We start from the raw sequence: 27,094 nt of genomic DNA, 5'->3' as shown, positions 1-27,094 counted from the left end.
CTTTATGGGTGTGGGGGCAGTTCCGTTCAAGAGAAGCAGGAGCGAGGGGAAAAGAGAAATGAGACAGTGTGTATTATTTAACTACGGCTGTGTAACAAATGACCCCAAACCTTAGCAACTTGAAACAAGGCACATCCTTTACCAAACAGTTTCCGTGGGTCAGGAATCTGGCCCTCCCCAGCTGGGGTCCCTTGCTCAGGGCTCCTGGAGGCTCCAGTTAAGACATTAGCCGGGGCTGCCGTCAGCTCAGGGCTTGGCTGGAGGATCTGCTTTCAAGTTCACTCCTGTGTCAGCTGAGAGACCGCAGCTCCTTGACGACTGCTGGCGGGAGGTCAGTTCCTCGCCACCTGGGCCTCTCCGGGGAAATGCAGCTGACTTCCTTGGGTCCAGAGAAAGATTATGTAAGCTCTTCACAACTTCCTTGTCCTGGAAGGGACATCCCAAGGGCACAGGTACCAGGAGATGGGGGACCTCAGAGTTCTGGAGGCCAGAAGTCTGGAATCAAGGTGTCATCGAGGCCATGTTCCCTCTGAACCCTGTAGGGCGAAAATGTCCTTGCCTCGTCAGGCTTCTGGCACGTGCCAGGGCTCACTGGCACTCCTTGCCTTGTAGACACAGCACCCCAATCTCAGCCTCTGTCGTCTGTCATCACATGGCCATCCTCTCTCTCTGTGTTCCTCTCTCCCCTTCCTATAAGGACACCGGTCATATTAAATGAGGAGCTGCCCCCACGCCAGTCAGACCTCATCTTAATTCATTCCTTCTACAGTGAGACTGTTTCCCAATAGGGTCACATTCTGAGGTTCTGGGGGTTTAGGACTTCAAGATATCTTTTGGTTAGACAGAACACAATCCATAACAGACACTTTGTCTGTGGGGTCCTTGCTAACTCCTGTCTCTCACTGGTCAAGTGCCAAGCCCACCCTCACCCTAGTCCTGCTCCAAGGCCATGAACTCCCCTTCCCTCTGGGCTGCATTACGCACAGCTCCCTTAGGTAGTGGCTGGGGAAATGTGAGATTCCCTCCACTCATGAACTGCCTTGGCAACCTGTCCTTGCCAGGGAATCCCGCCTGTTGTGGGACGGGGATGGGTGGTACATGGAGGCGGAGAGGGGGGTCAGACAGCATCGATGAGAACCAGGTCAGCCATTGCGAATGCATCCAATGCAGCCATTGCTGCATTTTCTGGGAAGCCAGAGATACAGGCCAAGCGTGAGGCAGTGCACTTGTCCGCGGCCGGACTCCATGGTTGTGCTAGTCCGGCACCAAGCCAGATCGGACACACCCTGATTAGAAAAAAATTTCTGGGGGCACCCGGGTGGCTCAGTGGGTTAAAGCCTCTGTCTTCGGCTCAGGTCCTGGGATCGAGCCCCGCGTCGGGCTCTCTGCTCAGCGGGGAGCCTGCTTCCCTTCCTCTCTCCCTGCCTGCCTCTCCACCTACTTGTGATCTCTGTCTGTCAAATAAATAAATAAAATCTTTTTTTAAAAATTTCTGACTGCGGGGTGCCTGGGTGGCTCAGTGGATTAAGCTGCTGCCTTCGGCTCAGGTCATGATCCCAGGGTCCTGGGATCGAGCCCCACATCAGACTCTCTGCTCAGCAGGGAGCCTGCTTCTCCCTCTCTCTCTGCCTGCCTCTCTGCCAGCTTGTAATCTCTCTCTCTGTGTCAAATAAATAAATAAAATCTTTTTAAAAATTTTTCTGAATGATTGGAACAAAGAGTTTGCCTTAAGTCCCTCTCTTACCCACCCACCCCTCCAAGGTACATACCTGAGAGCCCGCCACTGCTCCTTGCCCTCCCTGGGGTCTTCACGGGAAGGAGGAGTCACCCTCTGGCTGAAACATGAAGGTCCAGGGCTCTCCCCTGATGCAGGAAGAACCAGACGAGTGGAGAGGCCGGTTAGAACGCTGATGAGCGGATGTCAGCGTGAGTGGTGAGCGCAGAGACCAGGAACGGAAGTGAAGGATTGTGTGTAGGAGGCGCCAGGAACGAGGTGGAGTGGACACGGTGCCCGCCTGGGTGGTTCAGCCAGAGAACGGAGTCAGGCAGATTCCTGCGGCTCTAATCATTGAGGCGGAGTCCCAGGAGAAGCTTTAACCATCTGGGGGTTTCTTAGTTTAGGTTCTCCTGAGCCTGAGAGAAGGATCCAAGCATAAGGAGTTTCCTTCGGCCCCAATCCCAGGAAACCTCAGCAGAATGAGGATGTGACTAGGAAAAGAAGTCAATGACCACCACGGCCAAGCGGAGCTCCATCCCCTGTCCCTGCGCTCTGAGAACACGTGTAAGATGTATGCCACCTGCGAATCAACGGTGCTGGGGTCTTTGAGTGCCTCCTGCTGCCAGATGTTGGTTGAGTGTGGCTCCTGGTTGTTGTCAAGTCCCCAGCACTGCCTGCCTGCCCCGACGGGAGCCAAGAGGGCTGGGGCTGCCAGAGAAAATCACTGGGCAGAAAAGCACAGTGCTGCTAGATAGAAGCAGGCAGAGGACAGGAGACTATCCACGTGAGAGCGGGAGCCAGGGTCCCAGGGCAGGTCCGGAGTTTGGTTGTAGAAATGTTCCAGAACATCCAGGCAGGTGCACGGGCCTGGCTCCCGAGCCGATGCGAGAAATGGGTCACCTAGTGAAACAGGACTGGTTGTTAAAGCTAAGGGGAGTGCCTGAAAAGTCCTCCAGAGGCCAAGATAGAAGGCTGAGAGCTGCCACATGAGCAAAGACAGGTGGCCAAGTTTGATTCTGTTTAGATCTGCCCCTGCGGGAGAAATACATTCTTTTTTCCTGCCACAGATTCTCAGAAGGGTCAAAGCTGCCACAAGAGGGCTGGAGAAGGACTCAGCATTGAGCCCTTGAGAGTCACAGGTGCACAGTCGGTGGCACGAAAGGAAGTCCCAGTGTTGTCCTGACTTTTGTAACCTCCACACTTGGCACCCAGCAAAGCTTGTCCACCCTCTACTGAAATTCTCTCCAGCTCCAAAGCCTTGGGTCTCAGGCCTCCTGGGCTCTAGGATCACCAGCGCTTGTTTCTGGGAAGATTATAGCGACAAGCATTTATGGAGAGACATAATCTGGCAGGTTCGTTGGGCAACGTCAATAGTAGGGAAGTCAGGGAGCTTATGGCCATGGCTACAGTTATGTTGGGGAACATTTGGAGGAGCCAGGGGCACAGGTTGGGGAGGGCAGGGTTTAAAGGGCATCTGTAGACAGAGCGTTGTGTGCTCTGCTTCCTGCAAACACAGAACAATGGGGAACTCAATGGATGTGGCTCCGTAGGGTACGTCGGGCTTCCCATGCCCATCCTCCAGCAGACATAGCTGGCTCCCTTGCAGGTCTCTCTGGAGTCCTCCTTCCCAGACTTCTGTTTGGGGAAAAGGTCCAAGAAACAGATATATCCTACATACAGACTCTATCACCTAAGCCCTACATAGGGACGAGCCAGACTCACCGGGAAGAATTCTGGAGTGCTGGCTGGATGTGGGGAGTGGGTGCTCTGGGAGACGTCTGCCTGCATCACCTGAGCAGAGGGAAGAGGTTGCCAACAAGCAAATGAACCGAGTGATGCCATCAGGAAGGTAATTCTCCCTCCCACCAGCAAGCCTCATTCACTGACTTGGGAGGGGACAGGGGGTGTTGTGGTTAGGGACCTGCATGCTAAACCAGGTTCTGTAGCCATGAAGCCTGGCTCTGCCACTGGCTAACTGAAAGATCTTGAGCAAGTTACAACACTTCCCTGTGCCTCAGTTTCCCTTCTGTTAAAATGGGGGATAATGAGAGTTCTTAGTAGATTTGTTGTAAGGACTACACAAGTTAACAGACCTGTACCAGGAGCCTAATGAGGCCCTGATGAAAGCTCACGACACTGAGTCCTCATTGCTCTCCCCGGGTCAGACACGCGAGGAAAAGATGGCTCACGATTTTATTAGAAAGGATCTCACTCCTAAGGCTCATTTAAGAAATCTTAGTCGATGGAGTGCCTGGGTGGCTCAGTGGGTTAAGCCTCTGCCTTTGGCTCTGGTCATCGTCTGAGGGTCCTGGGATCGAGCCCCGCATCGGGCTCCCTGCTCAGCGAGGAAACTGCTTCCCCTCCCCCACCCTGTCTGCCTCTCTGCCTCCTTGTGATCTCTCTGTCAAATAAATAAAGAAAATCTTTTTTAAAAAGAGAGAGAAGGGACGCCTGGGTGGCTCAGTTGGTTAAGCAGCTGCCTTCAGCTCAGGTCATGATCCCAGCGTCCTGGGATCGAGTCCCGCATCGGGCTCCTTGCTCCGCGGGGAGCCTGCTTCTCCCTCTGACTCTGCCTTCCACTCTGCCTGCCTGTGCTCACTCTCGCTTGCTCTCTCTCTGACAAATTAAAAAAAAAAGAGAGAGAGAGAGAGAAAATCTTAATAGATATCAGTGGCTATCGATAGCCTCCGGCCCACCTTGAGTTGACGAGAACCACACAAAGCCCAGCCCACTTGTAGCAGTCCCCCTCCCTCAAAGAAATACTGGCTGAGAACAGCCGGAAGGTTAGGAGAGAGAAGTTCAAGGCCAGGAGCAAGGGAGAGAGCACAGGGTCAAGAGTCACTCATCTCTCCGCCCACGTCTCAGGGCTGGCATTCTCGGCCGCATCCTGCCAGCTCCGGGGCTTTGGTTTTCTGGGTCTCAGTTTTCTCATCCATCAAGTGGGGATAAGAATAGTCCTGTCCCTTCTGCAGATCTAGGATCATAAAAGACATCCTGGGCAAAAGGGACTGACTGCATGAGCTGAGGTCTGGAGAGGCCTGAAAGCCGTGGGGTGTGACCCGGGATGTCTGGGACACAGGAGGCAAGGGGAAGGGGGTGTATAGAGTACAGGGCAGGGACCCCCATAGGAATCCCTGCTGAATAAAACAACGCAGTAGGACTCCGGTGGTTGTCCCCTTTTCTGCCCTAGCATGAGAGGTTCCTCTCTCTGAGGCAGAGAAGAAGTGAAGATGTTGATCCCCCAGAAGAGGGGCACCCTAAAATGGTGGGCCTGTTGCCAGACACTTCTAAACTTCTGGGCTTGGGAAATGAAAATGCTATTAAACTCTGAGTTTTAAAGGTCTTGACGGGGAGACATCACGAATTAAATGTTGGAAGCTGAGGTTTGAGGAAGAAAGGAGGGCTCACCCCCATTTAGAAATGCATATAAGCCCCCCCCCTCTCACACACACACACACACACACACACACACAGCCCACCCCTAATCTTTGAGATTTGAGCTCAGACCTCCTGGAAACAGCCGTCACCAAGAGAGAACACCTCCGATGGCAGAATTCCAGGCAGAGGGAATACTAGGAAGCAGATACTGACACACACCCTCGTTTGCACAAATGTATCAAGGCCCATTTCCACTCCCAGGGAGCAACTACCAGCTTTGAAAAAGCAGTTTCTGTAAAGTGTCTTGAATGCTTGAGGTATTTATAGACATTTCAGAACATGGAAAACCGTTCAAGAGAAGAGAGGCTGCCCCAACCCTGCCTGACCAGCCCTGATGCCATCTCCCTGCCCCACCATTAAGACACTTTTGGAATCTTCATGAAAACAAAAGGTTTGGGTTTTTTGTTTTTTGGGGTTTTAGTCCTTGTTTTTTATTTTTTTAATTATTTTTTAAAGATTTAGTTTATTTATTTGATACACACAGAGAGAGAGATCACAAGTAGGCAGAGCAGCAGGCAGAGAGAGAGGGCGGAAGCAGGCTCCGCGCTAAGCAGAGAGCCTGATGTGGGGCTCGATCCCAGGACCCCGAGATCATGACCCGAGCCGAAGGCAGAGGCTTAACCCACTGAGCCACCCAGGTGCCCCTAGTTCTTGTTTTTTAAATGATTTATTACTCAATGCACTGGGACAAATCAGTTTCAAAAGAACCTATAACGTTGGCTTTATTTCACCATGGAAAATTTGTGCTCGGAGGTCAGAACCGTCTTACATAAAATGATTGAAATAAATAAATAAATAAATACAAATAAATACAAATTGCCTCAAAGAGCTCAGGGGGGCCTTTGAAGAGTCAGATGCAGGTCTCTGCAGCCAGGGCTTCCTCTTAATACCTTCTCAGCACTGTGGGAAGAGAGAAAGAGTGATGATGGCATCAGAGGGAAACTGAGGCAGGATCTGATCTTCTCTGCCCCAGGGGCCATCCCTGCCACCATCCCCCATCCCCAGCTGATCTGGATGTTTGAGGCTTTGGAATAATCCCTCTCTCTGGACCTCAGTCTCCTCATCTGTAAACTGGGAATCACCGTCGCCCTGGTGAGCCTGACCTCTGCCTCTGCGGCTATATAGATAGGTTAGGGGAAGCCAGGAGGAAAATGCTTAGGACTCTTTCTGCTCCAAGGAGAGGCTGCTAGACAATGACAGGATTTCATCCTAAGGTGGTTCTGCCCCTTTTGGTAAGAGAGGCAGGAGGTGGCTAGAGGGGGGGTTGGGACTCAATGATGTCCACATTTAATATTTCTAGAAAGACACTCCATGGCCCTAAGAACTGTCAGCAGGAGAGAGTAGCGTCCAGATGTCCTTTCCTCAGTGTGCTCCCTGGAGACAGCAAACCCCAAAATGTCTCCAGTGGTGAAACCCACAGGTATGGGGGAGGGTGACCCAAGGAGGCAGGGAGGGGGCTTTACCATTGCAGCCCAGGCCACTGAAGGAGCCGATCCGGTCCAGCCTCCGGCCAAAGCACCCTGACTTGCGCATCATCTTGGGGCTGCGTAGTCTTCTCAGGGCCTGGAGGACATTGTCACTGGGCCCAAGGGCCCTGGCAGGTGGTTGCTCCTGGGTCTCCCAGGCTTCTGTGGGGCTGTGGTCCTGCTGGAGGGGTCCCAGGGCCATCTGCTCGGCCTGCAGCTCTGAAACTGTGTCCCGCAGGTGGTCCAGCAGCTCCTGCAATGCGTGGGGATAGCCTGAGCCTCAGGGAACCGGCACCTGGGGAGACCCACCCTCACCGGCACCCAAGTGAACCAACCGCCGTGGGTATGGAGTTCTGGCACCCATTCTCGTCACTTTCTGATTCCCTTATCGCTACTTCCCAGGGTAAACTGAGGACCTCTTGGGACAGTAGCTAAGGACCCCTGAACTCCCGCTACCCACCGTGGCCTTTAGGCAGGCTGCCGAGCTCACCTGCATTGCGGACAGCTGGGAGGCGGGGCCAGGCCCACCCAGCGGGTGGGAACGACCTCCTAGTAGCAAGAACAGGACGAGCGGGAGGGCCCGGAGCAGCGCGGTCTGGGGGTCCATGTCGCTGGAGAGAAGTGGAGAAAGAGATTGTCGCCGCCGCTGCTGCGCTTCGTCCCAGGTCGCGTCTCACCTCTTCGGGTCCCGCGGGCGCTCTCCTGGATCCTTCGCCAACGTCGGCCTTTTATCCCGCGCCTGGGGTTATCTCTGATTTATCGGCCGCATTCCCGCCCGCTGAGCTCAGGGCGGGGGAATGCGCCCCTCCGCGCGTGCGACCATACTCGCGGGGGGTGGAGGCTGGGGAGAGCAGGCCTTGTATAGAAATGGGCCCGGCCGGGGGCGGGAGCGCGCGGGAGCCATCAACAGGTCCTTTGCCTCCTGCTTCCTCCTTTCCTGCAACACTCCTGGGGCCTTTCCTACCCATCCCCAACCATTCCTGGAGAGGGCAGAGGCAACTCCAGCGTTCCGCGGCTCGACGCAAGTGCGGGGCACACGGGGTGACTCAGAGCGAGAACAGCCCCCAGCCAACGCCCCAGCACCGCAGCGCGTCTTCCCTCCCCTCGCCTGCCTGTACTGGGCGCACGTTTGGGTCTGCGCACCCTCGCTCGGCCGCTGTCCGTGGTGCTGATCCCTCTGAGCAAACCTAGAGCCGGGAGGTCTTTCTCTCCTCAGTTCAGGTCTAGCTAGAAAGACAAGCATGGAGTAGGGACTGCGGAGACCCCTCCCCACCCTCTCACAAACAGCCTGCACTAGGATGTGCATTCTCCAATGTCATCTGATTAAAAGCCTGAGCATGACAAGGAACTTCTGGAATGCTGACCCTGCTTCTATCCCTTAAACGGTAGAGCTTGATTTGGTTGGAATTTTGAGAGGCAAAGCCCAGAGATGAAGTCACCCAGGAATGCTGTCTATCAAATCTCCTCCAGGTGCCAACACCTCCTCTCCCCCACCAAGACAACATGGGACGGAAAAAGCAAAGATGACTGGAAGATTTTTATCTATTTGGTGGAACACTAGAAGTGTGAGGCGGGCCCCTCCCCAGTGCCTCCTTCATCTGATCACCAATGACCTAATTCCCGTTAACAGATGGTCTGGACCTCCTGTCTGTGATTACAAATGAGGCATCAAAGAAAAATGGTCCTGGAAAGAGACACAGCAGATTAAATCCCCCTAAAGCATGCATGACTGATGTCACCACCCCTTCCAGATGCCTTGTGCTGACAAGCAGCAGGATGAGAGAATGCTATATGGGTGATAGAGAAAAGGCAGCAAAGGGCAGAAGCTGTGACCTTGAAACAAATATCTTACCTTAGAAAAATAGCATCTGCCTGATATATGAGGAAAATACTACTGCTTTTCATTTTTCAAACAAAGAAACTGAGCTCAGAGGAATTAATCTGCCTTCTTAGTCGATAAACGGTAAATCTTGAGTTGCAACCCAGGCAGTCTGACTCCAGTCCTGACTCTCTTAATCATTGCCAGGGTCATTGCAAGGGGTTCCTACTAAAAGAAAAAACTGGATTAATCCACTGTCATCACTGACAGTATAGAAAGTTGTGTGTGCAAGCACACACATGCACCACAGAAAAAATATACAAAGATTAAGTGTCAGTGAAAGAGATAAGAAAATCCAATCAGTTGCAGAGCTGAGCCAGAGGGTCAGAGGCTGCTGAGAACATAGAGAGTCCCTAATGCTGGATGGCAGAAGTGTTGGGAGCAAGACAGAGTCCATCAGTCAGAAGTCACCTATCAAGAAATGACTCTTCGTGTAACCTGTGCCTCACCTACTCTCCTGCAAACTGAACATATGCTCCCTCCCTTCAAGGACTACAAGGGAGAAAATGATGTCGGTGAAAGCCCATGGCATTATGGGAAGAATTAGAAATTCAAAGAATTAGAAATATAATCACCCTGAAGGAGATTGTGATCCCACTAGGGAGGGAGTCAGGCCAGGGAAAATAATTAAGTGCTAGATACTCTGACAGAGCCTCCACTTGCCCCAACAGATGGGATTGTGGAAAAGATTTTAGGGAAGACACAGGACTGGATACAACCTCTAGGATCTTCTGTCCAGTGAAGAACAATATATTATCAATTAGTTCCCACACCAGAACATCTGCACAAATATTTATTAAGTGCCTACTGTGTGCCATGCACTTTCCATTCCTATTAAGTGGAGCTAATCATACCATCATTGTCACAACATTACTGCATAAGGATTAAGTGAGATGGTATATGTGGTAGGCTACATAATGTTCCCCCAAAGATGTCCATGCCCTAATCCGCAGAACCTGAGAATATGTTGAGAATACCTGACATGGCAAATGGGGCTTTGCACCTTGGTTAAAGATCTAGACGTGGAAAGATGATCCTGGATTATGGGGGAGGGCTAATGTGATCACAAGGGTCCTTATAAGAAGGAAGCAGGAGGATCAGAGTCAGAGAAAATGGAAGGATGGAAACAGGTCAGGGATGGAGAAGAGTCTACACTATTTCTGGCATCTTTGAAGATGGAGGAAGAGCCCATGAGCCAAGGAGTGTAAGTGGCCTCCAGAAGCTTAAAAAAAAAAAAAAGCAAAGAAATGGATTCTTCCCTAGAGCCTCCAGAAGGAACACAAGCCTGCCTGCCAACACCTTGAGTTTAGCCCACTGAGAAAGCATACTTCAGACTTCTGCTCTCCAGAACTATAAGGAAATCAGTTTATATTATTTTAAGGCACTAAGTTTGCAGGAATGTGTTTCAGTAGTAATACAAAATTAACACAGTGTGTGTAAAATGCTAAGCATAGAACCTGATACTTAATAAGCCCTCCGTGAAGGTGGTTGTGATGGCAGAATTGGTTCTTGCCAGGGTCAAACCTTAGGTGCTAGGTGCTAGGTGCCGACTGCAGAGAAAGAAATAAGCCCCTTAACTTATTCAAAAACCTTTATCAAAGGTTGGGGTCACAATGGTCTGGAGTCCAGACTCTGGAATCAGACTCCCTGCATACAACACCACCTCAACCTTTTGCTACGTATATGATCTCGGGCAAGTTACTTCACCTCTCTTCGTGTTTTCTCATGTCTGCATCACAGGATTGTCACGAGAAGGGAATGGGACCTTGCAGATAAAACTAAGCCTTCACTAGGAGGTAGGTACACCATGAACAAGACAAGCTCTGCTCTTGGGGAGCTGACAGTGCAGGGAGAAAGACACAGTCGCAGAACTACAACCGCCCCTTCTGCCGGATGATGTGGCAACCAATACAGGAGAGTCCTAGGCACTCTGCAAGCACAAGCAGGAATGCTCAGTTGAGGAGGAAGCTTCCTGAAGAAGGTAGTACTGAGCTAAGTTTTGAAGGATAAGAATGAATTAGCCATGAGGAGGAAGATGGGGAGGGCATCCTGGGCAGAGGTGACAGCTACCACCTCTAATACCTTAGTCCATCTGGGCAGCTCTAACAAAAGAGCACAGATTGTGTGGTTCATAAACAAAAGAAATGTATTTCTCATAATTCTGGTTGCTAGGAGTCCCAGATCAAGGTGCTGGCAGATTCAGTGTCTGGTGAGAGTCCTCTTACTTGTTCGTAAGCAGCTCTTTCCCCTGTAACCTCATATGGCAGAAGGGACAAGGGAGTTCTCTGAGTCCTCTTTTATAGGGATGCCAATCCCATCGTGAGGGCTCCACACCCGTGACCTGATCACTTCCCAGTGGTCCTACCTCTTAATACCTTCACATTGGGGAAATAGATGTCAACGTATGAATTTGTGGGGGAAGGAACACAGCCATTCAGTCTGTAACATCTAGGCTCTTGGCAGAAGGAAGAAGCTGAAATAAAAGGGAAGGTCTGGGACACTTTCCCTCTGACTCTTACCTCCAGCCCTGGGCGGCCATAGAGAACACTGACCACTAGGGCAAGGGAAGGAGGAAGCAAGGAGCACTGCCCAGGGAGTCAACAGGTGGTACATCTCTGCCCACAGCTATCTCGTGGTCTGGCTTTACGCCAGGCATACTTCTGCTCTGGGACTCTGTTTCCCCTTGTGTAGAATGAAGGAATTAGACGAGGACTTCTCACGGGTACAGAAGCCTTGCAAATGTCTGCTGCCCCTAGTTCATGGTTACGTCTGTTCACCTGCTCCCAGCCCTTGCTAGTGTCTCAATCTTCTATGACGTTCAGACTTTCTCAAAAGCCAGAAAACACCTACAGAAGGGCCGTCAGACTCTTCACAGCTGTGGTGTCAATGCAGGTGCATGCATAGGGGTGTGTGTGTGTGTGTGTGTGTGTTGGGGGTGCTTTGGAAACCAGCCTGAGTGTGCAGCTCTTCTCTGCCCTTGAAGTGAATCTTCAAATTGTTGGTTATCAGAGGGAGGTCTGAGCTTGCTAGCCTGGGAGGAAATAGCTATTAACTCTTCCCATCCCGTGCCCAGCCTCACCAGTAATATCTGAAGCATCTGAGTGTAATGGAGGGATTGCCTCTCACTTCTTTTTTTTTTTTTAAGATTTTATTTATTTATTTGACAGATCACAAGTAGGCAGAGAGGCAGGCAGAGAGAGAGGAAGAAGTAGGCTCCCCGCTGAGCAGAGAGCCCAATGCGGGGCTCAATCCCAGGACACTGGGATCATGACCTGAGCCGAAGGCAGAGGCTTTAACCCACTGAGCCACCCAGGCACCCCTGCCTCTCATTTCTATAACCTCATAAGGAAACCAAAATCTGAATGGGTCAGGTTCCTCCCCACTACCTCCAGAAAAGCCTGTATTCATTTTGTGCCTCTAGCCGACGTCCTGGTGAAATCATTGGAACTCCCAGACCCATAAATGCTGAAGTTCATCTACTTTGGTCTTCGTAGTTATGCCAGCTGATAAATTCCACCCCACCACCACTTTTTTTGCCTAGACCAATTTAAGTTAAATTTTTGTCACTCCCAACACAAATCTCCCTAACTGACCAGTCCCCAAAAGAAACTGCACCCCTTTTTTTTAGAAATATTAGAAATATTTCTTGAGGGGTGCCTGGGTGGCTCAGTGGGTTAAGCCTCTGCCTTCGGCTCAGGTCATGATCTCAGGGTCCTGGGATCGAATCCTGCATCAGGCTCTCTGCTCAGCGAGGAGCCTGCTTCCCTCTCTCTCTGCCTGCCTCTCTGCCTACTTGTGATCTCTTTCTCTCTGTCTCTCTCTCTGTCAAATAAATAAATAAAACCTTTAAAAAAAGAGAGAAATATGTCTTGAGAATAAGACATCACAGCCCTTAGTAAAAGCCCAAGGTCTAGAGAGAACGCTGTCTAATTTTTTTTTCTGGTTTACCACAGCACTTTATTTCTTTCCCACAATGATGCATTGCTGGGCCCAAATGTTCTCTCATGACGGTAGAAAACCAAAATTTGTCATGTTTTCCAGAACTGAAAATTGCATATGAAAATCTTACATAAATCAAAAGAAGGAATAAATGTACAGGGGTAAAAGCAAACTATTTTTCAACTCAAGGCAAGTAACAACCCACAGTATTCTGTCAGGAAAACGTCAGTTAAGAAAGGAAAAAGGACATGGGGCACCTGGCTGCCTTGGTCGGTGGGACATGTGACTCTTGATCTCAGGGTGTAGAGATAACTTAGAAATAAAATCTTTAGGGATGCCTGGGTGACTCCGTTGGTTAAGTGTCTGCCTTTGGGTTGGGTCATGATCCCAGGGTCCTGGGATCGAATCCTGAATTGGGCTCCCTGCTCCGTGGAGAATCTGCTTCTCCCTCTGCCTGCCGCTTCTCCTGCTTTGCACACTCTCTCTCTCTCTGACAAATAAATAAATAAAATCTAGGAAGGAAGAAAGGAAGGAAAATGGGTCCTTGAGGGCAAGACTTCCCCAACCCTGTTAGACGGGCAAGACAAAATGACAACAGGGTACATGATGGCCCCAGTAGACAGCACCATGTTAGCACAGAGGTCACACATCATGATGGAGTTGAAAGTGGTCTCGAGGATCCCACAGGACTCCATTCCCAGGATAGAGGGCTGGAAGAGCACCTCCGGGCACTGGAATTACTCACTGCCAACGGTGATCACCGCCAGACGGGCATCTCACAGCTCTTCTCTGAGGAAGAGGACGACACAGCGCCAGCCCTCTCCTGCTCCAAGTCCACCGCTACGTAGCACAGCTTCTCCACAGTGTCACACAGGAATTCCCGCTCGGCCATGGTGTTGACGCTGACGCCATCCTCCCTGAAGATTCGCATGAAGTTGTCCATCAGGTCTCAGCCAACCAGGTCTAGACACAGGACGGCGAGGGCACGGCGTACCCCTCATAGATGGGCATAGTGGGGTGACCCCATCACCAGAGTCCATGACAATATCCTGGGGCAGCTGGAGACATACAGGGACAGTACAGCCTGGACGGCCACACACATGGCAAAAGTGTGGACAGTCTCAAACAAACATGGGCCTAGCAAAGGCAACAGCTGGTCCCAAGGTCCTACGGTGCATCTGGCACATCTGGGAATGGCAAAGAGACCAGCGCTGGGAGTGGAGGGAGTAACGAGAAATGGGCTCAGTGAGGTATTGTGGGCTCCCCAGAGCACAGCCTCCTGGCTAGGACTTTGGCTAACCTTACCTCGAGTAACGTGAGGGCCATTGAGTGTTGAAGGTCAAAGAGGATGTGCTCTCCCTTACTCTAAGGCCTCCCTGTTCCCAGAGCTGGCCACAGGCACCTCTGCTGTTCTCCATTCTCAGCAGGCTGGGTCCCCCCAGGGGGCTTCGCCTCCAAACTACCAAATTTCAACAATCCCAGTGATTTCCCTGAGTTACCCTCTTGGGGGAGGGAGGGGAACAGCTTCCTCCTTCCTCTACACTTTCAGGGCACCTGGGCGGTTCCATTGGTTAAGCATCCAACTCTTGGTTTTGGCTGGGGTCATGATGCCAGGGTCTTGGGATCAAGTCCCCCCATGAGCTCCCTGCTCAAGAGGGTGTCTGCTTCTCTCTCTCTCCCTCGGCCCCTCCTCTCTGCTCCTTCTCTCTCCCAAATAAATAAAATATTTATATAAAAAATAAAGCGTACAATTCAACAACTTTTATTGTATTCACAGATACATGCGAACATCATCATAGACAATTTGGGGACATTTTCATCACCTCAAAGAAACCCCATGCCTCTTTTCCATTATCCCCTACCTCCCATCACCAGCCCTAGGCAACCACTGATCTTTCTACCTCCACAGATTTGCCTATTCTGAATATTTCATATAAATTGGGGTCATAGGTGTATAACCTTTTGTGCCTGGCTTCTTTCATTTAGCACACTGTTTTCAATCCATCCATGTTGTAGCATGGACAAGAACGTCATCCCTTCTTAGAGCCAAGTAATATTCCACTGTGTAGGCATACTACATTTTGTGTATCCATTCACCCACTGTAGAATTACTTCCATCTTCAGGCTATTATGAATAATAGCACTATGGGGCGCCTGGGTGGCTCAGTGGGTTAAAGCCTCTACCTTCGGCTCAAGTCATGGTCCCAGGGTCCTTGGATCGAGCCCTGTATCAGGCTCTCTGCTCAGTGGGGAGCCTGCTTCCTCCTCTCTCTCTGCCTGCCTCTCTGCCTACTTGCGATCTCTGTCTGTCAAATAAATAAAACCTTTAAAAAACCATATATATATTTAAAAAATAATAATAATAACATTATGAACATTCATGCACAAGTGTTTGCGAGGTCATGCATCTTCATCTCTCTTGCGTATATACCTAGGAGTGGAATGGGTGGGTCATATAGGTCATATGTTCAATCATTTGAGGAATTTGTCATTTATCTTTTTTTTTTAAAGATTTTACCTACTTATTTGATAGACAGAGATCACAAGTAGGCAGAGAGGCATGCAGAGAGAAATGGGGAAGCAGGCTCCTGCTGAGCAGAGAGCCCAATGCAGGGCTCAATCACAGGACCCTGGGATCATGACCTGAGCCAGAAGCAGAGGCTTAACCCACTGAGCCACCCAGGTGCCCCTCATTTATCCTTTTAAATGGTCATTTTATAATCCACTGAGTTTAATATTTTTTTAAATTTAGATTTTTTAGATTTTTTTAGATTTAGATTTTTTAGATTTTTTTCATTCGAGAGAGAGAAAACATGAATGGGGGAGGGGCAGAGAGAGAATGGGGCTCGATCACAGGACCCTGAGGTCATGACCTGAGCTGAAGGCAGATACCTAATCCACTGAGCCACCCAGGTGCCCCTGGATTTAATATTCTTAATATAATTATTTTCTAATTTGATATAGAGTGCCTAGACTTCTTTTTTTTTTTTTAAGATTTTCTTTATTTATTTGAGACAGAAAGAATGAGAGAGAGCATGAGAGGGGAGAAGGTCAGTGGGAGAAACAGACTCCCCATGGATCTGGGAGCCCAATGCAGGACTCAATCCCAGGACGCCAGGGTCATGACCTGAGCTGATGGCAGTCACCTAACCAACTGAGCCATCCAGGCGCCTCTAGACTTCTTTTTTGTTAATTTACATGATGGGGCTGTTCGGAAGAGCACGCAACTCTTGATCTCAGGGCCATGAGTTTGAGCCCCATGTTGGGTGCAGAGATAACTAAAAAAAATAAATAAACTTTAAAAAACATAATGCTGCTGTAAAATCTTTACGTGTCGGCTTTTTGTCCTTTTGGATGTGAGTTCTTCAACCTCCACCCTATAGAATTTGGGGCCAGACCATCCTTTGTCAGGATCAAGGGAGCTGTCCTGTGTACTTCAGGATATTAGCAGGGTCCCTGGTCTCCGCCCACAACATCCCAGTGCGTCCCCCTCACCAAAATTATGAAGTGTCTCCAGACGTTGCCAGATGTCCTCCGGGGAAAAACTGTACCTGATTTCTTTAGCTATTTCACTCGGGACTCATACGTGAGAAAGAGTCACTGAATTGAAGGCACAAGCGTATTCAGGGGTCTCAATGCCGATGAGTGGACGCCCCCCCAGCAGGACTCTAGCCACTGACATTCTTTGTCCCAAGGGTCAGGTGAGTGGAGTCAGGGAGGCTCACAGAAAGCGATGGATGTGTCTGCAAAAGAGGGGCCTTTACATGCAGGGAAAGGATGGCTTCCTACTGCTGCTCGCACACCCACAGGGGGCGCTGTTCACACCGCAGTCCCTGGGGAGGGCTGCACAGGTGCAGCACCAGGCAGACACTGTGCTCTTCCTAGCACAATGCGAACGTGAACACAGCAGCCTCTGAGTCAGTGGGGTCACTCTGAAGAACAAGCTCCTAGTGGTTTGGATCCAGCAGGCTCTGAAAATGGCAAAGGGGAGAGAGGGAGGGAAGGAACAGAAAACAGAGAAAGGGCACAGGAAGAGAGGGAGGGAGCCGCCCAAGCCCAGAGGGTCACACTCATGAATGGCTTGGAGTGGGGGACACACGTGAGGCCGAGATCATGAATGGCCGCCCCAGAACATCCACACGAGGGCTATTAATAGAGCTGTTGAAGGAGAGGACACTCTGTGCTCGGGGAGGGTCAGGCAGGAGCAGGGCCGGCTCTGTGGGACGTGGCTCCATGACTTTCCCACCACGGGAAGTGGGGGAGGCGCTGGCACGGTGCCAAAGGCTTCTGGTTGGCTTTTTGCCCTTGACATTCCTCCGCAGTGAAGGGGACCATCCCCAGGTGGGCTCAGAGTTCCAGGCCCTTGGAAGCTAGCTGCATATTCCTGGACATGTTTGGGGACCTGTCCCCGTGGGTGGAGCCATGTTCCCTCATTTAAAAGGGAATGATGTGTGGGACTGGAAAGTCAGACAGGGACATCATTCTGGGTTAAATAGTGTCCTCCTCCCAAAATTCATGTCCACCCAAAAGCTCAGAATACGACTTTATTTGGAAATAGGATCTTTGCAGTTGTAATTAGTTCCGATGAGATCATATTGGAATAGGGTGGACCCAGATTCCAACATGACTGGTCTCCTTATAAGAAGAGAAGAGACACACATACAGACAGAGGGCAGAGCTAGGAGCAGTGTGTCTACAAGCCAAGGGTTTCTAGCAGCCACCAGAAGCTGGAAGAGGCAAGGAGAGATCCTCCCCTAGAGCCTTCAGAGAGAGCACAGCCCTGCCAACACCTTGATCTCAGACTTAGAGCTTCCAGAACTGGGAGAGAATCAATTTATGTTGTTCTAAGGTGCCCGGGTTGCAGTGCTGTGTTGTGGCAGCCCAGGAAGAAGCCACGGGAATCTTGTACTTACAAGGGGTCTTTGGTCTGGGATTCTGTGTCCATGGGTTTATGCCGACAGCTCAGGGAGACTTAGCCTTTAATGGGCAACACTGTAGAGCAAGGTAGGGTTCAGTTTCTAGGGGTCAGCCTGCCTGTACTCCTGTCCCACCTCTCACCAATGTGGCAGAGGGTCACGAGATCTCCCATGCGACATGCTCCTCCCACGATGGGACTTGAACTGTCCTTCCCATTGAAATGGGGTCCACATTCCCTCCTCTCGATTCTGGGCAGGATCGAGATTATGACAGAAGGAACATTGACTCTGCAGGCAGGGTCATGGACGGTGAAGCAGCTTCTGCTTTGCTCACCAGGACACCCGTGCTGGAGGACAGAGAGCTGTGAAGAAGCCCCACCTAACCCACCTGGAGAAACCCTGAAGCCTTGTGGAGAGAAATGCCTGGTCAGCTCTACCCACTCCAGCTCCAGACACCGTCCACAGCGGCTTCAAAGACCCTGAACTGAAACCACGCAAGCCCTTCCCAAACTCTCGACCCACAGAAACCATAAGAGAGAATAAAACGATTGGTGTTGCTTAAGCCAATAAGTTTGGGACAATTTGTTATGCAGCGACTGACAGCCAAATGCTAGCTGTGTACTTGGACAAGCTACTTTAGTTTCTGCCTTGTCTGTAATAACAGCACCTACCTCATGGGGTGCTTGAAAGACTAAATGAAATAACATATGTAAGGGGTGTCTGCCTTTGGCTCAGGTCGTGATCCTGGGGTCCTGGGATCAAGTCCCATGTCGGGATCCCTGCTCAGCAAAGGATCTTCTTCTCCCTCTGTCCCTCCCCCTCCCCCTGCTTGTGTTCTCTCTCACTCTCTCTCTCTCAAATAAATAAAATATAAAAATAAAAAATTTTAAACAATCACTTTACGTGAATTCTGGTATTTACTAACTTAAGTACTCAAGGATTTGGTTTGAAGAGTCCAACAGACTGAAAGTATAACTCCTTGAATCTTTATCTTTTCCACTTAAAAAAAGTTGTATAGAAGTGTTTTGCCATTCTCTGAATGACTAAATCCTGAAGATTTTATAACTGTGAATTTATCTAAACTTGTGTCATGTTTAAGTGTCAGTACATATATATAAAGGCAAAGGAAGCATATAATATATGAAACCCACTTTTTCTTATGAGAATAGAATAAGCAAAGTATGATTGCTTCTTACGAAGGAAACTAAATTCCAGCTCAAGACTGTCAGGTTTTTCTCTGGTGTTGGTACCATGTTTTCAGTTTACAATTTTTTGGGGATTATTTCTCCCCTTTAAAAAATAAGTTTGAACTAACTAGAATGGGCTTAATAAATATTTATTCAACTGTTAAATAAATTAATTAATTAATTAATTAAGAAAATAATATATGTAAGATGCTTATCGCAGGACCTGCACAAAACAAACGCTCGATTCAAATGAGCAATCCACCCATTATTTTTAAAATTACCGTATATAACATGTAGTTATTATATATAACTGCCGCTGAGAAATCAGCTGTACCCATTTTGGGGGGCAGGAAAACTGATCCCCCAGCCCCAGTCAGGCCTTCAGAGACTGCAGTCCCTGCTGACATCCTGCTGGCAATCGCCAGGCTCAGTCACCCCAAATTCTTCATCCACAGAACCTATGGGCTCATCAATACCTATTTTTTAAGTCAGTAAGCTTGGGCTACTTTGTTACGCAGCAACAGATAACCAATACAGGTGTACTATAATACAGGTAGACGTCACAGTCTTTATTCTAGAGATGAGGAAAGTAAGGAATCCATTCATCCCTTCAGCAACCGCTTATAGGGTGTCTATACTACGCAGCACTCTCTAAGCCCTAGGACCAAACAGGAACCGCGGGATGTAGGACTCCCCTCCTCACAGAGCATGACACCTGAACACATGAAGTCGTTTGGTCTTGACTCATAGCAAAGTGACACAACCAAGGTCTGACTTCCGTCCATCTGTCTCTAATTCTGTGACCCCAGTGCCCAGAGCTCCCCACACCCCCCGCCACATGCTCAAAATGATTCCTCGGGGGCTGACGTGCTCACCTCCCACTGCCCACCCCCAAAGGGGAGGCTGGAGAGACAACTCCCCGTGGAGAAGCAGATCCTCCCAGGGGTGCAACCTGGGGACAGGGCAGACAGCGCTGCACCCCCATTGCTCTGATGGGGCGGGGGTTGGGGAAGGGTCAGGCACATGTCACCCAAGAGGAAACTCTGGTGAGGGAGGAGAGTGACAAGGATGTCCCCAGGGTGGGCGCACTTAGGGAATAAAGCCGACCAACACTTTCTTTCTGGAACCACACAGCCCACTTGTACAGAGGGGCCCGCTCGCACCCTGAGAGCAGAGCTCGCAAGACCCACCCCCTTCTGTGGGTATAGGCACTATTTTTCACATCCCCCGGGCTGGTCTCTGAGACCAGGACAGCTCGGATGCTTTCAGCCTCAAAAATACACAAGTGAACCAGAGGACTTGGGAAATCAACCACTGTCAAGCCCCACAATTGAAGAGAAAGAGAACGTGAGGCCAGAGAGCGAAGGCCATCACTCCAGGCTCTCAGGCCAGCTTCTTGCTCCCTCCCTGCCCTCCCCCTTCCTTCTCGCCCTCCTTCTTGTGCTCGGATATGTAGACCAGGAGTCCTCTAAGAGGCCCTAGGAGCCAAGCAATGTTACTGAGCCCACACCCGGGGCTGTGAACGGTTCTACGAGTTGAAGGGAATCATCATCTCACTTAGAGTGAAGAAGAAATGAGCAGAGCCTGAAACCAAGTCAGTGCTCCAAAAATACTGGCTCTTATGTTTATCATTCTGGGGTACGGGAAGGGCAGATGCCCTGCCCGAAGGCCCTGGTGGGTGAGTGGTGGCAACCGTGTCTGCTGTCGCCCACCACTCAGTCCTCGGCGGCTTCTGGGATGAACGGGGAAGACAGGCCTGAAGGACAGGCCTGGGCACGAACAGTGGGTGCTGCTGGGCTGGGCGGGAGACACTGCCCCTTGGGTGAGCTTAGCTGGCCGGGGGCCTACGGCGGACATGGGAACGGCCCCTCCCCACCCACTGTGCTTGTCTGGAGGCACTGGCCAGGCAAAGGCCAAGGCCCTGTCCCCCTACTCTAGGCCAAAGTAGACAGAAGCCTCAGGCTCTGACCACCATGGAGCTGGCATTCCTGGTGCTGGGGAAGCTGGGCCTGGGGGGGCTCAGCCTCTGTCCAGAGGGAAGAGAACACAGGCAGGGAAGGCTCAGAGAAGGGCCCAAGGCTCAGGAAGCCAGGCTCCCCCTTGAGGACCGTTAGGTGCTCAGAATGGACTTTCTCTCCCTCTCTTTCATTCAACACTTTTGCCTTGAGCGCCTACTCCGTGCCAGGCAGAGAGGGCAACTAGGAAAGTTCTCTCCACAGAGGTGACATTGGAGTAGAGCCCCAAAGAAGGAGAACCAGCCAAGAGTCCAGGGAAAAGCGATCTGGGCAGAAGGGGGAGAGGCCAGGGCTCCCAGAAGGAAGGGGTGAGGTGCTGGAAAGCCAGCGGGCTAGAGCAGCGAGAGGGACAGAGGCTGATGAAGGCCTCCAAAAGATGTCCACGGCCTAATCCCCGGACCCTGTGTCACCTTCCGTGGGCACAGAAGGACTTCGCGATGTGACTAAGTGCGGGTCTTGAGGTAGGGAGGGAGATTAGCTTGGACCATCTGGGTGGGCCCCAAATGCAGTCACGGGTGTCCTTACAAGAAGGAGATGAAGGGAGATTTGGGCCACGCAGAATGGGAGGAGGCCGTAGGACCTCGCAGGCCCAGTGACTGGGATTTCGGACATCTGGTCTCCGGAAGGTTCTAAGCCAGCGCATCTTCGGTCATTTCTTCCAGGGGCCACAGGACCAGACAGTGGGCTGCGGAAGTGGGAGGGAGACGGGATTTTGCCCCCCCGACACTCCCCCCACCGTACTCCCCACGCACCTTCTCCTTTCTCTCCCAAGGCCCCCCTGTGTCCCAACCCCTTTTAAAACAACTTGTTGCAACAAGGAGGCATCAGCTCTGATCCTGCAAACACGCGCTTCGGTCTTTGAAGGCAAGTGGGAAAAAAGCAAAGCTCATCTCCCTCTGTCTTCTCCCCGCCATCCTGTCCTCTCTGCAGATGTCCCTGCAAAGTGCGCCTGTGCCCCTGCTGGGATCCCGGAGGCTGGGGAACAGAAGCCTCGTCCCACCAGCTCCTGGCTGTCAGCGCCCTTGGCCGGCTGGATTGCTTGGGACTCTGTCACTCTCACGGCTGATAAAGCCCCACGACCTGCCGCTCTGCAGCCCGGGCTTCTGGTCCTGATAAGTCCGGCCTGTCAGCGGGCTTGTCCACACCTGCTCCTGGCCCGGCCTCCCTGGGCCCAGCCCTGCTCTGGGCTTCCTGTTGTCTGTTTACAGCCAAGGCCTGGCCACCGCGCCCAGGCCAGGCCACAGTCACCTTGAGGTGACCCCAGATAGCCAGGCCGGTAGGAGCCAGATTGGGAAGGATGGTTCATTCAGGATATGGAGTGGGTCCACCGTGGTAGAGATTGTCTTCCCCCAGTGCAGGCCAACCCCCTATTTCCAGAATGTTCCTTGGTTGGGGTGGGGACGGTGGTTCGATAGAGATGGGTGCGGAATTCCAGATGCAGCACCATCAGGGCCTTTCCTAAAGCAGCCAGCTTAACCAGCAGGGTCTTAACCCCTGGAAGACATTTGTCTGTGTCCAAGACATCACTGGTTGTCATAACCAGAGAGGGAGAGCTACCCGCATCTAGGAGGCGCGGCCAGGGACAGTGCTAAACATCCCATAATGCACAAGACAGCCCCCACGGCAAAGACTGATCTGGCCCAAAATGTCAACAGTGACCAGATTGAGAAGCTCCAGCTGGACAACAGGAGGGTAAGCCTGGCCGTGGGCCCTCCAAATCCCTCACCCAGAGACGTAAAAGCCAAGTCCAGCACCGTCTGGGAGCCTGAGCGTGGGCCAGAGCCAGGGCAGGCATCAGATGCCCCTGGAAAGGCCTGACCACGCCAGCAGCTCCCTGAGGTCCTTCCTGTCCCTGCAGCCTCTTGGCTGAGCTCATCCCAGGAATGCCACAGGAAGTCACAGCCGCTGTGTTCCTGAGCGCCAACTAGGAGCTGGGCAGTGCACCAACCAGCACTTTTCTTCCTTTTTAAAAAAAAAAAAAAAAAGATTTTATTTATTTATTTGTTTGAGAGAGAGAGAGAGCACAAGCAAGGGGGAGTGGCAGGCAGAGGGAGAGGGAGAGGCAGACTCCCCGCTGAGCAGAGAGCCCAATGCAGGGCTCGAACCCAGGACCCTGAGATCATGACCTGAGCCGAAGGCAGACGCTTAACCCACTGAGCCACTCAGGCACCCCCAGAGTTTTTCTTCCTTGTGGTGTTTTATACACAGCAATATGGGGAGGAAAGGATTGCTTCCAACCTCATGTCATGGACAGGGAGACTGAGGCACAGAGCTGTTAAATGACTTACTCAAGGTCACTATGTACCAAACCTCAGTGACGTACCGAACCCTAGTACGTCACCTTATTTGGAGATAAGGAAGGTCTTTGAGAGATAATCAAGTTTAAGTGAGGTCATTAGAGTGTGTCCTAAAATCCAATATAACTGCTATCCTTATAAACAGGGGAAATTTGGGCCGGCACCCAACCTTGAAGTAAGGCTTCAGCTTCCAGAAGCTTCATTTGATTGTGGCTCGTAACACCTAAAATAATGCTACTTAGTAATAATAACAATAATTAATAATAATAAATAATAAATCAGTCTAAGTAAGTGCATCCCAAGGCGCAGTGGGGTTTTTGTTCTGCTTTGTTTTGTCTTGTTACTGGAGAGAGTAATTCGTTTGGGCCACACAGGTGGTAGAAACTAATAGACGAGTAATTAGGAGGAGAACCCTGGGCTCTGGAGGTCTGAACGACAGACTCGGGTTCAAATCCTGGTTCTACCGCCCACCTGCTGTGCGATCTTGGGCAAATCACTCCAGATCTGCCAGCCTCGGGTTTTCCAATCCATGAAATTGGTATAACAATAGTGTCCACCTCACGGGGTTCTCCCGAAGACTAAGGGAGATGATGCCTGCCATAGACGGTTCGGCACAATCCTCAGCAACTAGGTGTTCCTGTGACCACCATTATCGTGATTATGACGGCTTTGTCCTACTGTCCCAGGAAGATTGAGAGGAATGGATACTTAGGACTGGCTGTCCCCTTTGAATTTCCATGCTGGGTTTCTCAGAGCTGGGCTAGAAGACACTGGAGAGTTTGGAGGGCAGTGCTGGCGCCCACCCAGCACAATTCCTCTCACCCAGGTCCTGAGGGAGCCACGTGGTTGGTCACATGCGGCGTCTGAAGTGTGGTCAGCAGCTCTGCCACACTCTAGGGATTCCTTAGCCCCGTGTGGGACTGGGGGCGGTGTGTAAAAGGGTGCAAGCATGGCGAGAGCCTGAGCTGGCAGCACGCGGGTTGGCTTTGCCCCACGCAGGATGGTCTCCACGCCGCACGTCGTGGCCCAGCAGGCACCGCTAGCTGAGCCCGGACGACGGGACAACGGCCGCCGAGCCACCAGCATCGTTACAAGACGGACATGCCTGCTGTCCTGGCAGGGGAGCTAGAGCACCCTCTCAGAAGGGGAGGGAGGGCCGCCGAGGACTGGTGCCCCCTTAGAGAGCCTCCCAGGCCAGCTGTTGATACGGGCGCTGATACTTTCTTCTACCCCTGCCCGTGGAGCGCTCACTCACACACGAGCACATTCATGTCCACTCACGACTGTGCGTTTCCTGCTTTGTTGCCTAAGTCATTAAGCAACGGTGCTTAAAGTACATGATCTTACAGACAATTCTATATGGACATGTAGACCTAATAGATAGACCTCCGAGCATAATCACATCACAAAATCCAAACCAGGATGCTTTTGAGCATGAAATGTGTTGGTTGAAGAACCAGGCGGTGGATGCCAGCCAGGACTCCCCAGACAAGCACGTCTCAGACGGAGTCATGGAAAGGACCCGGCTGAAGCTGGGTTGGATGCCGTTGGACAATCGAACACATCTTTTCTGAGACTTGCCTGTGTTTTCTAGGCAAACCTGGCAGTAGGAGTCACCTCGGGCTGGCTTCACCTCATCGGTCCTCGAATCTGAGAGACTCCCGGGGAAACCCAGCGCGCCAGGCTTCGGCGAAGACACGCATGTCATTTTCCTCATGGCTTTCTCGTACTTTCGCTTTGAAAATTTCAGCAGTTGCCCTGCGCGTTGACTGAAGGCCCACCTGCTTGTCTGCTCTGTCTGTTCTGTGAGAATCCAGGAACCCAGGCCACAGGGGAAAGAGCCCTACAGACACACACAGAAAGGAGACTTGACCCGGTGTTGGCCCGGGCAGGACTTTCTGAGTCCTGCCACTGAGTGCCACTGAGGGTGAGCGAGGGGGCTCGGCTGGGCAAGACGGACAGAAGAAGGAGAGCAGGCAGGCAGGCTCCATCAAGAGAACGTGGTGGGTTGCAGAATGGAAGAGATTGCCATGGAGCTGGGCCGTGGGGAGACAGGGAGCCGTCTGGACCTTGTGGGGCCTTCGAGACTGCAGTTTGCGGGCCATGAGCAGGAGTTAAAGGAATTCGTGTGTGTGGTGACAGGATCCCAGCTGCCCCCTCCCCGCCATGGAGAACACCCTAGAGTATAGGGAAGGGCAAATGACGAAGTCTTGGCACTGGAGAGGGAGACACAAGCTGACTCAGAGTGGTGGGGCCAGGGGGCTCCTGGCGGGCCACCCAGGAAGTAGCTTCCTAGGACTTCACCAGCTTCCTGTGAGGCCAGATCTCTGAGGGCTGCGGTGAGGCGTGGGGGCTGAGGAGGAGACAGGGGAAGGATGTCCAGGGCTAGGGGGCTTCCCTGACCCTGGGGGTTGGAGCGGAGGCCTGGGCCACCTGGCTGGAACCCCAGGCCCTTCTCTGGCTCACATTCCCAGCGAGGCCCCTGGAGCACCAGGCTCCAAGATGGGGTTCCCCGCCTCCCACACACACCCAGAATGCAGCAGAAAGCACAGGAGACAAAGGGACAGTCAAAAAAGGAAAAACACGGCTGGGAAGGTCAGACAGCCCCAGGAACGGGCGGCTCTGCCCCCTCGCCTTCCTGGCTCGCTTGGCGCAGACGGGAAGCTGTTGGAACCCGCTCAGAATTTTGCAGGCGGGGCCGCTGGGGGGAGGGGGGCCCATGACCACTAGCCACTGGGCGGCCCCCTTGGTCCCGCAGGTTGACCTCATTGCCCAGGCCCGCGGGAGTGCTTCCTGGGGTCACATTCCGCACTGAAGAGCCCCTCTCCAGGGCCTTGGTTGGTGCCAGTGTCTTTTTAGGAACCAAGGGTCTAATTTTAGTGTCCCGGCCTTCGACACCTTCTCGAAATAGCTCCCTGTTTTCCCTCTTGTCCCTGCCCCTTCCTTGGAGAAGGTGAACCCCCTGCGTCCCTGTGGTCCGGGGCGGTAAGCACAGGCCCAAAGCCTTGTATGGGTTTTGTTGGAGGGACCTGCGTCCCCTGCGGTGTGTTCCATGTGACCCGACCCAGAGGACTGGCCTCTGGAGAGAGCGGCTTAGCGCCCACCAGGCCAGGGGAGCCACAGCTGCCAGAGCTCAGCCCCGCCCCCTTCCCTGTCCCCGCCCACCCGTGCTCAGGTGTGACGCAAATGCAGGTCCCTACTGCCCCGAAATCAAGCCTGACTAACCCCACCCAGCCTCTACCTGTAGGGAGCGTGGGTCAGCTGATCCTTTGACCCAGGGGAGCCTCTATCGTCCTTTCTAGTGGGGTGTGCCATCCTTGTATTAATAACAATGATTACTATTATTTCCTGAGCACTCACTGTGGTGCCAAGCCCTCGTGGTCATGGTTCCATTTGTCCTCTCTGCCACCCAGTGAGGGGAATGCTGCTATTGTCCCCAGGATTGTGGGCCGCCAAGGGGTAGAACTGGGATTTGAACCCAGGTCCTCCTTGGATCCTCAAAACAGCCCTGCCTCCACTGCCTTTGTCCCAGCCCCCGTCCCAGATTCTTCTAGGCTTCCCAGGAGAGCAGGCCAGAGGGCTCATCCTGCTTCCTGCTTGCCTGCAGTCACACAGCAAACCCATGCTGGGAGAAGACGGATAGCTCCAAAGTTCTAGGATCCAGGGGGCATTCCCGGAAGGGAGCTGCAGCCTCGCCAAGGGAGCCAGTCGTGCCTCAGCGCACAGCCAGACCAAGGAAGGTGCTCCCAGGAAACAGGCAGGTATGTGCCCAGCTGGGCCAGCTGCCCTTTCCTGGATAGGTCCATGTGCTCAGAGGCAGAAGAACTTTCTAAAGAGGCCCCAGCAGGCTGAGTGATGGGCTGCTGGGAAGCACGATTCGGCAGGCTTTCTGGGGTACTCTCCAGCAGGACCCACGGCCCTGCTGGGAGTGGACACATCACAAAGAAGGAAACCAGAGCAGGCCTTCCTAGGCCTCCTCTCACTGCAGCCAGAGCCTAAATGCCACATCCAGGGGCTTCCCCAGAGAGATCATGAGCGCTGGGAGCTCTTTCCTGGGGCCCTGAGTCCCAGCTCCTGCAGTGGGCTCCTGGGCCACGGGCAGACCAGGGTAGAGCTGGGAGGGAAGACAGAGGCGGGGGGGCAGGCAGTGCACTGAGTCAGACCACACAGGCCGCTCCGCCCAGCCAGAGCAGAACACATCAGGGCCTTGGGAACCTCCTTCAAACCCCCAAAGTGTCTA

The 27,094-nt window shown here is 52.1% G+C and overlaps 1 protein-coding gene and 1 pseudogene across 1 annotated transcript; both read right to left on the bottom strand.

Annotated features, from left to right (window-relative positions):
* Positions 1 to 5,782: 5,782 nt before the first annotated feature.
* On the bottom strand, positions 5,783 to 7,420 carry NPPB (natriuretic peptide B). The gene is made up of 3 exons (XM_032302846.1): positions 7,112 to 7,420; positions 6,619 to 6,874; positions 5,783 to 6,055 (listed from the first exon to the last, which is right to left on the bottom strand). The coding sequence occupies exons 1-3, from the start codon at positions 7,226 to 7,228 to the stop codon at positions 6,039 to 6,041; spliced, it is 390 nt and encodes a 129-aa protein (XP_032158737.1). The 5' UTR covers positions 7,229 to 7,420; the 3' UTR covers positions 5,783 to 6,038.
* A 1,565-nt stretch (positions 7,421 to 8,985) lies between these two features.
* LOC116568243 lies at positions 8,986 to 13,765 on the bottom strand (annotated as a pseudogene).
* Between the last annotated feature and the right edge of the window lie 13,329 nt (positions 13,766 to 27,094).

The sequence above is a fragment of the Mustela erminea genome, chromosome 10 (assembly GCF_009829155.1).
Source record: "Mustela erminea isolate mMusErm1 chromosome 10, mMusErm1.Pri, whole genome shotgun sequence".
NCBI lineage: Eukaryota > Metazoa > Chordata > Mammalia > Carnivora > Mustelidae > Mustela > Mustela erminea.
This window is presented reverse-complemented; position numbering and strand designations above follow the sequence as displayed.